Source organism: Emydura macquarii, unplaced genomic scaffold (assembly GCF_026122565.2).
Source record: "Emydura macquarii macquarii isolate MOO-44397 ecotype Brisbane River unplaced genomic scaffold, CSIRO-AGI_Emac_v2 contig_3707, whole genome shotgun sequence".
Taxonomy (NCBI): Eukaryota; Metazoa; Chordata; order Testudines; family Chelidae; genus Emydura; species Emydura macquarii.
Genome location: NW_027133844.1, coordinates 1 through 12,455, shown reverse-complemented (window position 1 = coordinate 12,455; position 12,455 = coordinate 1). Strand labels below are relative to the sequence as shown.

General features: G+C 46.0%; 1 protein-coding gene across 2 annotated transcripts; it reads right to left on the bottom strand.

Annotated features, from left to right (window-relative positions):
• Positions 1-3,843: 3,843 nt before the first annotated feature.
• On the bottom strand, positions 3,844-6,463 carry LOC137146125 (olfactory receptor 6P1-like). 2 transcript variants are annotated; one of them, XM_067537280.1, is made up of 2 exons: positions 6,455-6,463; positions 3,844-4,776 (listed from the first exon to the last, which is right to left on the bottom strand). In XM_067537280.1, the coding sequence occupies exons 1-2, from the start codon at positions 6,461-6,463 to the stop codon at positions 3,844-3,846; spliced, it is 942 nt and encodes a 313-aa protein (XP_067393381.1). The 2 variants fall into 2 exon arrangements, with proteins under 2 accessions (XP_067393381.1, XP_067393380.1); XM_067537279.1 differs by lacking the exon at positions 6,455-6,463 and having other exon boundaries at positions 3,844-4,794.
• Between the last annotated feature and the right edge of the window lie 5,992 nt (positions 6,464-12,455).

Here is a 12,455-nt window from a genome sequence, read left to right as displayed (position 1 = left end):
GACAATTTGGCATTTTTTGATGGGAAAACATTCCATTTGAAAATTATTGATCAGCTCTGTATTTTGTCCCTTTTCTTTGGTTAAAAAGTATTAATTCTCTCTCTTTGTTTGTGGCTGTCCAATCTGCCAGTCCATTCTGTCTGTTTGCCAGGCATTACTTAGCTTTCTTAACTGCTAAGCAAGGACTTGATCCCGTGCAGAGTTACACAAAGTTAACTTTACACCTGGGAATAATTGTCTTGTGTCTGAGCCTTAGTTTGTGGAGATCAAAGATAAAATTCCCATTGACTTAAAGGACTGGATCCTTTGATTTCAGTGAGATTTGGACATCTAATGCCTTTAGCCTTCTTTGACACTGATTGTCAATGTGTGAATCCCTAGAACTAAGTGCAGCAGCAGCAAATCTCAGCTCTGCGTTACCCATATCATAACTCCAGGTCTCTCAGTACCTTACGGAAGAGGATGCCGCTCTTAGAGTACAATCTTCAGTTCCTAAGGCACATCAGCCTGTCTCACTGAAAGTCAATGGCTCTTTGGCACCTAAATCACTTTTGAAATTTGCTCGTGTTTTTCAAAGTGTGACCCTTAGATCAAGGCCTCCTGGTCAGATGTTCCTGAAAAGAGCAAATGAATTTTGTTGCTCAGATAAAATGAAGGTGCAAGAAGGTGTTTTGCACATCTCGGTGGGGATTTTCAAAGTGGGCTAATGTATACAAGCAGCACCCAGCGCCCACTGAATTGCTAGCAAGCTGAGGTTACAAAGGGCAAATGCAACGAGAGTCCCGTAGCACTTTAAAGATTAACAAATTTCTGCAGGCATAAGTACATCTTCACATATCCCAGAAAAGTTTCAGGGATCTTCAGTGCCCTGGCAATTATAGGAATGAGATAAACTTGTACCAGAACTATAGGCTCCCGCGCTGGTCTGTTGGTCTATATGATAATCATCAGAACTTCTTGATTACTCTCCTCTACAGGGTTGGTTAGATATTCACACTAAGTGGTTCAGGGTCCTATCTGGGCACAGTGAATAAGATTGTTTCATTTCTGTGTATTACAGTGGGCTCTGTAACTTGATTCAAAACCTGTGCTTTTTCAGCACAACATTTGTGACCTACTGTCCTTTCTTCCCCTGAAGGAAAGGTTCGTTCCAGCTTTTTCGGAAGAATACAAATATCCACTTGGTTCTAAATGCAAAACATACTAGAAGATTGTTAGTCCCAGTCCTTTGGTAGCATAATTTGCTCCCTAGCCATGTAATGAGGTCTCAGTCCTTTATCACCCGTGGGGATAATTTTGTGTTGCTAACGCTTTGTTTTCATAAAGCCCAATATTGAATATTTGGGTCTCCTATAATTGCATTTTTCAAAAAAGGGGGTTTTGTTTGTTTTTATAATTGATCTCTGGCAAACATATTGAAGATAGGGATGAAATCCCATTGCTTAATTCTTTGAAGGAGACAGATCTAAACGGAAAATGGGCTATATAACCCTTGGATGGACCTGAATCATCACACTGTGGCTTTATTTTTAATTCCAAGTTTATTGGCTATTAATCACTTAATTTTTTGTTACTGAAATTGTGGTTTAATATTTATTACTGTCCATTTGTCATTCCTGTGGTCAGCTGCCATCTAGAGATTGTTAGAAGAGACATATAAAATCCTGGCCACATTAACCTTGTCCTCCTCATAGTGCTCATTCTACAGCCTAATCACGCCTTCACCCTCCATTATCCACCGTATCCGAAGCAACAGCGTAGACTACCCAAGTGTCTAGCTGTGGGTTATTCACACAAGTCTCTCTTTCCATCAGTCGGCCCTTTTTGACTTGGGAGATTATCAGCACTCCATGTTAATGCAAAGCCCCTTTCCTTGGATTATCGGAGTTCATTTCAAAGCCAGGAACGTCCTGACTTATTTACACAGGGGCTCACTTCTTGGGCGAGGTCTCCACCCAGATTTTGCACCAGTATCACTATTCTAGTTAGCGGTGTGACTTTGTTATGTCAGTACAACCTCTAGTGCGGCCACAGTTTCGCAATGTGGAGGTCTCTAGCATTGGTCTGGCTTATTGCCATGCCCGTATGGGAATGAACTATATCGATATAAGCGCCTTCACATCACTATAATTGCATCCGCTCGCTGTGGATGAGTGGGTCCTGCGTGGCACCGCCTGAAGGCCTCAGAGTAGCCTAAAATTCAGCCCCTCACCTCAGTTTCCCTTCTTTGTTCCCCAATAAACTCCACACAGGTTTTCTCCAGTCGAAATCACAACAGCCCTCCCATTGGTTTCATACGTTAACTTCAAGTTCAGAACTAAACCCAGAAGTCTTACCTGCAGCTGCAAACACCCCAAACTGCCCTCTGGGCAGAATCTTTCCTCCCATAGCAGGCTACCCTCAGCTCTTCCGGGCTGGAGCAATTCACCCACTCGAAGGGTTTTCCCTCACTCACTCCCTGAAATTTCACTTCAGCTTTTTGAGCTTGCCTCTGACTCTAGCCCCTTCCAGCTTTTTTTGCAAATTGCCAGGATAGCTAAAGTGGTGCAACGTCTACATGTAGAAAAAACCTTTACATATTGATTTCTCACCCCAGACACGAAGGGGACAGACAACCGGAGATCTGACAACAAAGACGACAAAAAGAGATGTTTTTAGCTTTGTTTAGTTTTTATTGATCTAGGCTTTTGGTAACAGACACAGAGTCATTGGCGTCTCCTAGATGATGGTAAAACCTGAGAAGGAGCTGGTGGAAAACATCCCCTGGGCGTGGGGGGAATTCTCAGGAAACTGGTTTGGCTATAAATGTACAGGCTGGTTTTCCAATAAGAGATGATGTTAGGCACCTAAATCCCACAGCCAGTGAATAGGATTTGGGCACCTAACATCCTTAGGGGCCATTGTCAATGATAAGTGGACATGGTTGATCAGACATTTCTCTGGACTAAGACTCTGGACGGTTGGTTTCTAGGCTATTCTCTGCCACTTGCCCGCTGAGCAACTCCAGGCAGATAACTGCACCTCATTCTGCCTTAGTTTCCCCAGCTGTAACATGAGGATGAGGATGTGAGCCTAGGGCTGAAGTCACAAAGCTTCCCTTTTAGGCACCTGAACCCCAGAATCTGGACCTCCTGGGATTCACAAAACCCCTGCTCAGCTGCCTGCAACCCTGTAGGCGACTAAGTGTTTGCAGCAAAATGGCCACAGGCCCTGTGTTTCTGCCTCTGGCCATGCCCTCTGCAGCCTCACACCAGGCACCCAAGTATCCTGACACACAGGCCCTATGTCACTGTTGAGACTGGGCCAGTAATAAGCCTGTGCTAAGCCCTGCAGCACAGGTTAGAGGGTTTCCTTTTGATTCCTGTCCCTTTGGAAAGAAGCCCGGGGATGAAATACACTACAAGGAACAAAAATTAATTACACCATTTCCTAACGCTGGAGTCCCAGGCTGATGTTGCCATCATATATTTGTAGAATTGGGACAATGGTGTGTGTATTTGTGTGTGTGTGTGTGTGCGTGTGCGCACCCCTCTCTCTCGCCCTACGGGGAACAGATGCCCAGCTGAGTCTGTTTTCCCTGCACCATCTCACTGAGCACAATGCTCCGTTGTTGGCTGAACTCTATGCAGCCACTAGTTCAAATCTCCCCCAGTCTCACCCAGCTGTGGCATCTGATAAAGGCCCTAACAGGAACGGGTCACAGGTTACAAGAGGTGTGTCTGTCTCCACTTCTGCCCCTGGCTGTGACTCTAAGAGCATGACACAGCCCAGTGAAGCTTCGGTTTAGTCCCTAAACCAGCCTCTGGCATATCTATTTTATTTCAAGCTAAGGCAACTGGTTGGCTACAATTGTCCTAAAATGCATTTCCTGCAAGCTTTCCTCAGGGCCCTCTTCACCTCTTTGTTTCTCAGGGTGTAGATGAGGGGATTGACCAGGGGAGTCAGGACCGTGTAGACGACAGAGAGAACTTTCTTGAAGTCTCCCAGAATGTTGTCTGTGGGGAACATGTAGGTTATTATCAGAGTTCCATAATAAATGGACACCACGATGAGGTGGGAGGAGCACGTGGAAAAGGCCTTTTGCCTCCCCATGGTGGAAGGGATTCTCAGGATGGTGGCGATGATGGAGATGTAGGATGTCACAGTCAGTAGGAATGGGACCAGGGAGAATATCAAGCATAGCATGAAGGTCAATATTTCTATCAGCTGAGGATCACTGCAAGAGAGTTTTACAAGGGGGATAAGATCGCAGAAGAAATGGTCAATAGCATTGGGGCCACAGAAAGTTAACTGTGATATCGACAATGTTGTTATGCTGTTAGCTAGGAAGCCACCTACCCAAGAGCCACCTGCGAGCTGGAGGGAAGATCTGCTACTCATACGGGCTGCATAGTAAAGTGGTTTGACTATGGCTAAATACCGATCATAAGAAATCACCGATAGGAGCAGGCATTCTGTAGCTGCCAGAGAACCAAAGAAATATAATTGTGTGATGCACCCACTGACTGAGATGGTTCTATCCCCGGTCAGGAGACTGGCCAGCATCCTGGGCAGGATGGTGGAGGTGTAGCAGGTCTCCAAGCAGGACAAGTTCCCCAGGAAGAAGTACATGGGGGTGTGAAGATGCTGATTGGTCACAACTAGCGCCATGATGAGGATGTTCCCAGCCATGGTTGCGATGTAGATCACTAGAAACAGCAGGAAGAGAAGGATTTGCAGTTCAGGAAGGGTCCCAAATCCCAGGAGGATGAATTCTGTGAGAAACGTTTGATTTTCCTGTTCTGGGGCCACCATCGGGGTGTACTTATGGGAAAGAAATTCACTCTATGACATAAACAAACAACATTCACTCCTTAACATGTCAACGTTGTTTTCATTGTCTCTCTCTGCTGGCTACCAGAGCAATAGGTGCATGGATTATGGAGGCTAGGAGAGGGAAATGCCATCTCTTTATCTGTGGGACAGATTTCCTATATGGGCAGGCAACAGGTTCCACAAAACGTTAGTCTCTCTGCACACAAGAGTAGTAACTTGACAGAGGGAACCAATGCGTTCAAATACGACATGATGGAGCTGAGGTAAAAGATTACACAAACACAGACATCGGTCCAAATCGTCACACCTTTCACGTTCTGGTGCATCGAAGTAGAACCATGTCCTTCACAGATCAAAGTTCCTCTGGCAAAATGGGTCAGGATTTTATATTTTCCAGAAAGCCTCAATAAAGAAACAAATGAAGCAACTAAGACTCAGATATGCAATGGTTGGGCAGCCAACTCCAAGTGAATTGCACTGGACATGGGCCACCTAAAAATTTTCAAATGGCTTTAAAAGAATTATCAGTCAAATACCTGTGCTTCCCTTGGGCAATATTTCTTTGTCCCACAGTGCTGCACTCAACACATGGACACGGCCTTAATTAAAAGTGAATAGAAAGAAAAACACCAGCTGGAAAGCATCGTTTTGCCGAGAAATTTTTCCTCTATTGTAAGAAAAAATTCTGTATAGAATTTGAATTTTGTACGAACTGTGCTATTTCATATTGTGAGAGTGGGGTGGAACCCAAATTTTCATTTCATTGGCAATTCCATGATTTCTATTGTTGATTTTCTTTCCAATTTTGACGTTTAAATATACATTTATCTATTTTAATTTTAATTCTAGCTTATTTTTATTTTACATTACATTGTATTTTATAGTTAGCATAAAAATAATGTATTTCATAAAATCAGATACAATAACTCTTTTCCTGAAGAAAATTGTCAAAATTGATATGTTCCCATGGGACACTTTGATCTCGATCAACAAAATATTTCTCCCTCAAAAACATCTGTCAAATTTTTATCAGCTCTATATTTTCTTCTTTTTCTTTGATTTAAAATATTAATTCTCTGTTTGTGGGTGTCTTATCTGCTATGATTCATCCTGATTAACTGCTATATAAGGACCCGATCTTGTACAGAGTTACTCACAGAGATAAAAGAATTATTCACGGAGTGTAAAATTCAGTCTGAGCCTTCTCTCAGAAGATAAAATTAAAAGTCTAAGATAAAATTTCCATTGACTTCTGGGATGGGACCCTCTGGTCTCAAAGGCATTTGTACAGCTAATGCCTGGAGCCTTCTTTGAAAGTAAGAGCTCGGCTTGGCAGGATTTGATTTCAATCAATAGACATCAATAAACATTGATATCAGCTGAAACACTGAAACCACCAAAAACACCATCAGTAACAGTGGGCTTTAGTGCAGCCTCCCCCTGCACCTTATGCCAGCAGGGATGGTCTCACCAGCCTCGCTGCCGTGCAGGGAGTAAAAATTAAAATAATTTATCATTGAAAACCCCGCATAATTAATATTAGTTATCAAATTGCAGTCCCAATTCGGCCAAGCCTCCTCATAGCCAATGTCTGCTCCCTTCACACTCAGCAACGCAGCAAATATCAGCTCTGCTTCACCCACCTCATCTCCCTGACCCTCTGAAAGCTCCTTGTGTGACTTTCAGGCCAGATTTTCAAGGGCTGGTAGGTACCTAAAAAGGCTCAAGGATGCCTGAGTAGGGTCAGAGACTAACGCCCATCAATTTCAAATCCCAGCTGGTGTGTCAGTGTCTTTAGGAGCTGAAACACCTCCATCCGCCTGTCCCTCTGTGTGCCAGTCCCTCATCTGTAAAGCAGGGAGAACAGCCCCGCACCGGGGTGCTGGGAGGATAGATCTATGCGAGACAGAGAGGTGCCCAGATACCATGGTGATGGAGCCAGATAAGGAGCTAGGATAGCAGTGACCTGGCAGCTGTTGTCTTTTTCAAATTCAGTCATTTGGCTTTGGGTTGGGAGTTTGAGAGAGATCATTGCCCCATTGCCCTTGGATTGCCACGGGAGAAGTTACCTGACACACTGACATTGCAAAAAATCCTCAAGGTGCAGGAGCAGAGAGGAAAAGTCCGAAGTACCTCTGAGGCAGATCTGCCAGGAACTGGAGTCTCTGTTGTCACCTCCTCACTCAGACGTTCAGGGTTCGGGATCCAGGCTACTCCGTCCATCTTCTCTCCCCTCGTACGTCCATGTTCCCAGTAAACAGAACGAGAACCCAGAAAAGCTGCCCTGTCTGGTAACGTGATCCATCCCTCATACCTTCAGTCAAACGGGGAACATCTTTTCTGGTTCGTTTTATATCCTTCTGTGGTAAGGTGCAGTCTCCTGAGACACGTCTGCTGTGGGGAACATAACAGGCAAGGGAAAGCTGGGATTTACTCGACAGTTTTGCAACAATAAACCGGAGTCAAACTTTCTAGTCTGAAAGGGAAAGGCCTGGAGAGAGAAGCAGCTTCTAATCCTGAAACAAATAGCTCACTGTATTGGTTGCACACCTCAGTGTCTGGAAAGAACTGATGCACCAATTCTAGATTTTACAGCTGAGAGTTTCAGAGCTGCCTAAGAGATTTAGACACTGAATTCCCATCCAAATCCCACAGAAGGTTTGGAAACCTCTGCAGAGTTTGCTGATCTTACATTTTCTCCCACCAAACCTCCTCTTGCTCTCCATGTCAAGCACACGTGTACCCGTTCCCCAGCCCGTAAGCTCACTCAGTCACTCCACGTAAGTCTAAGCGATTTAGGAGCCTAAGCACCATTTTCAAAAGTGACCTCGTCATTAAAGCTTAGCAGCCTGGATCTCACTGAGCAGCAAGGGGAGTTAGGCTCCTCTGTCACTTTTGGAGCCTGCGTCAGGTATTTAGACAATGTTACCCTTAGCTCAGTGCCTCCTGCTTAGTCATTTCTGAGAAGAGGCAGTGCAGGTTGCTCCTTAGATCAAATGCAGATGAAACAAGGTGCTTTCCACATTTGGGTTGGGATTGTCAAAGGAGGCACCCATGCAAGAAGGCACCAAATCTACACCATAACTGCGATGACATTTCTATGAGACTTTGGCACCTAACTCTCTTAGGTTTCTTGGAAAGGCCCAGCCCGTGTAGGTTGGAGACCTGAGATGATAAAATACAAATTTCTTGCCACATCCCAGGAAAGTTTCAGGGTCACGTGGATCTTCAGTGCCACAGCAATTATACAATTTATATCATCTTGTACCAGAACCATAGGTCTTGGCTTGGTCTGTCTGAGAGTTGAGAAACAACGGAACAGGACTGGCTCCATTCTGTAAAGGACAGTGTTGCACTTTCTCACTAACCACTTCATGGTCTGATTTAGGTACAGTCAATACCATCATTTCAGTTGTGTGTATTGCAAATTGTCTCCAAAACCGTCCTTTCAACATGAAGGATTTGACCTACTGTCACTTTGTGCTCTGAAGGAAATGTTTGTTCCAGCCTGTATGGAAGAAAACAGATATCCAATTATTTCTGAACGCAAAACTATCCAGAAGATTGTTCTTCCCAGTCCTCTTCTAGCATGATTGGCTCCCTAAGCATGAAATAAGGTCTTATTCCAATTTATCATCAGTGTGAAGAATTTTGTGTCACCAAATCTTTGTTGTTCATAAGGCCCAAAAGGCTGAATATTTGTGGCTCACATAACTGTATTGTGGAAAAAGGTTTTTTTTGGCTTTGTTTTTTTAAATGATCTCTGGCAAAAATACTGCAGACAGGGATGAAATCGCATTGCTCAACTCGGAAGGATACATGTCTAATCTGAAAATTGCCTACAACACAGAGACAGAGCTAAATCATATCATAGCATGGCTTACATTTGAACTCCAAGTGTATTGAGTCTTATTCACTTAAGGAATATTTGTAACTGAAATCACAAGTTTAATAATTATTACTGTCTATTTGCCACTCCCTGTGATCAGCTGCCAGCTAGAGACCATAAGGAAGGATACATGAAACATTGGCCTTGCCTTCCCCAATGCCCATTATACAGTATAGCTACCCCTCCCCATTCCTGATGGTCTGTCGCCCCAATTGCCCCTTCGCCCCAGGGGAGTCTGGCCTGTGCAGCTGGCACTGTGCAAAAACAAACCGTATATGGCTGGGAAAAAACAAACCCAAAATCATCATTGTGGGATGTATTAGTAGCTTCATTGTGAGCAAAACACGGGAAGCAACTGTTTCACTCACACCGCGCTGACAGGCCTCAGCTGGGGTGGTGTGTCCAGCTCTGGGTGGCACTTTGAGGAAAGAAGTGGACGAATTGGAGAAAGTCCAGAGGCGAGCAACACAAACGATTAAAGGTCCAGAAAACAGGAGCTATGTGGGGAGATTGAAATATCTGGGTTTGTTTAGTCTGGAGAAGAGGAGACTGAGGCGGAACCTAAAAACAGAAACATAGAAGAATCAGGTTAGAAAGGACTTCAGGAGGTCATTTAGTCCAAGCCCCTGCTCACAGCAGGACCAATCCTCACTCAGTCATCCCAGCCAGGGCTTTGTCAAGCCGGGCCTTGAAAAACTCTAAAGATGGAGATCCACCACCTCCCTAGGTAACCCATTCCAGTGCTTCACCACCTGCCTAGTGACAAACGTTTCCCTAATATCCAACCTAGACCTCCCCCACTGCAACTTGAGACCATTGCTCCTTGTTCTGTCATCTACTACCATTGAAAACAGCCTAGCTCCATCCTCCCTGGAACCCCTTTCAGGTAGTTAAAAGCTGCTATCAAATCCCCCCTCATTCTTCTCTTCTGCAGACAAAACAAACCTAATTCCCTCAGCCTCTCCTCATAAGTCTTGTGCTCCAGCCCCCTCATCATTTTTGTTGCCCTCCGCTGTACTATCTCCAACTTGTCCACATCCTTCCTGTAGTGGGGGGCCCAAAACTGGTCACAGTACTCAAAATGAGGCCTCACCAGGGCCAAATAGAGCAGAACAATCACTTCCCTCGATCTGCTGGCAATGCCCCTCCTAATGCAGCCCAATATGCTATTAGCCTTCTTGGCAACCAGGGCACACTGCTGACTCATATCCAGCTTCTTATCCACTGTAACCCCCAGGTCCTTTTCTGCTCAACTGCTGCCTAGCTCATCGGTCCCCAGTCTATGGCAGTCCATGGGATTCTTCCGTCTTCACTGCATGTTTGCAGGTGACACTAAGCTGGGGGGAGTGGTAGATGTGCAGGGACAGGGTTAGGGTGACCCAGAAATTGTGAAAGTGACGTACACATGATAAAAGGTTTCAACAACATAAAAGGTTGTTACAAGGAGAAGGGTGAAAAGCTTTTCTTCACCTCTGAGGACAGGACAAGAAGCAATGGGTTTAAAGTTGCAGCAAAGGAGGTTTAGGTTGGACATTAGGAGAAGATTCCTGACTGTCAGGGTAGTTATGCACTGGAATAAATTTCCGAGGGAGGCTGGGGAAGCTCTGTCCTTGGAGGATTCTAAGAACAGGTGAGACAAACTCCTCTCAGGGATGGTCTAGTTACCACTTAGTGCTGCCTTGAATGCAGGCCATGGACTAGCTTCACCTCCTGAAGTCTCTGCCAGGCCTCCCTGCATCCTCTAGGGTGGATACAGATGACCAATATCTCGCTTGTTCCGCTTCCCCATGGGAATGAACCACCTGCCAGAAGCACCTTCAGCTCAGTACAATTGCATCCACTTGGGGCACTCACGGGAGCCCTCACTTCAGTTTCCCTCCTTCGTTCCCCATATAATGGAGGAATCCCCCCCGTCAAAAGGTTTTCCCTGCAGGAGCCCCTCTCATGCTGCCAAGTATCACTTCAGCCTCCTGCTTTTGCCTCTTTCGCTAGCCACATCTGCCCTAGATTGGAAAGTGCCCGATTCCCCTCAGCTGCGGCTCCTTCTCTGATTGGAGGCGGGATGGTCACAGGCTCTCCGGCCCAAGGGCGGGCGGCCCTGTCACAGGCAGGAGTAGCCGGTACAGTCACAGTGGTAGAACATTGATGTGCAGACCAGCCATGGCACATGTATCCCTCACTCCGGACATGAGGGGAGCAGAGAATTGGAGGTCTGACTGCAGACAAGTAGGCCTGCTGGTGTGACTTTCAATCTGATGTCTCAGCTTCTGCAGCTAGCTGAATGGACAGACCTTGTTGAGCAGGGCACACGAATGACCAGAGACTCGGTTAAGTGGCAAAGACGCTCGGCCTGGTTTCTTCCAAGCGAAGCATGCTGCTAGTGCCCCATAGAACTACAAGTACACAAGGACATGTACGCTCATCACAACGGAGCAGCTCAGTTAACGGTGGGACTTTCCGTTATCTTCTAGGCTGGACAAAGATGCACCTACCAGGATCCCCTTCCTATACACTGCTACAACCAGGTTACACCATGCCTCTTTGATGTCTGTTGCTGTTCCTTGCCTCCAAGCAAGCGTAACATCTTCAGCCATCCTCCTGTCTCTATTTTAAAGTCAGGGTGTCTCTGTTCTGTCTTTCATGATTGTGTTCATGCACTACTGCACCTTGGGGAGAGCTTGTACTGCCTTCCTGTATTGTCCTGCTTGTTTGGGGAGTACTGGGACGGTCTCCCCGGCTTACGCTTCTGTGATCACCCTATATTGGGGGAGTTGCGCTTTAACAATACTGCCTTTCTACTACTGCTTCTAGGAATGACAAGGCATTAACAATGCTGCGTTTCCGTCAAGTTCCTGCATCAGTCAGTGAACATGTAAGCTGCCAAGCAGTTGCTGTTTCCTAGGGTCTGACTGTGGTTGAGGCCTCACCTCTTGCATCTAGGCCCATTATACTAGGCCTCATGTCTCCGGCCCTCACTTTCTCTTATAGACGACAGACAGAGAAGAGTCAGTTTAGTTCTTTTATTGTACAAGGGTTTGGTAACATACACACAGTTATCGGGATATCCTAGAAAGTGCTAAAGCATGAGAAGGAGCAGGTGGAAAACATCCTCTGGGAGTGGAAGTTATTCTCCGGATACCGGTTTGGCTATAAATGTACAGGCTGGGTTTTCCCGAGACGTGATGTTAGGTGCCCAAATCCCACAGACAGTGAATGGGAGTTGGGCACCTAACACCCTTAGGTGCTATTGTCAGTTACAAGTGGACACAGTGGATCAGACACTGCACCGGACTAGGACTCTGGGGGGTTGGTTTCTAGGCTATTCTCTGCCATTTGCCCGCTAAGCGAGTCCGGGGAGGTATATGCATTTTGTTCTGCCTTAGTTTCCCCAGCTCTAACATGAGGATGTGGGCCTAAGCCTGAAGTCACAGAGCTTCCACTTTAGGCACCTGAACCCCAGAATCCAGCCCTTCTGTGATTCACAAAACCCCGGCTCAGCTGCCTGCAGCCCTGTAGGTGCCTAAGTGTTTGCAGGAAAAAGGCCTTAGCCCCTGTGTTTCTGCCTAATCCATGCCCTCCGTGGCCTCGCACTGGGCAGCTGAGTGCCAAGGCCTCAGAGCGAAGCAGGGAGCTGGTGAAGGGAGACATTCCCTTGCCTGACCCACCTACAGGGCTGTCCAGTAGGCGAGGTGCCCAGATGCTTTTAAAAAAATCCCACTGGGCACCCCAATATCCTGAGAAACTGGTGCTA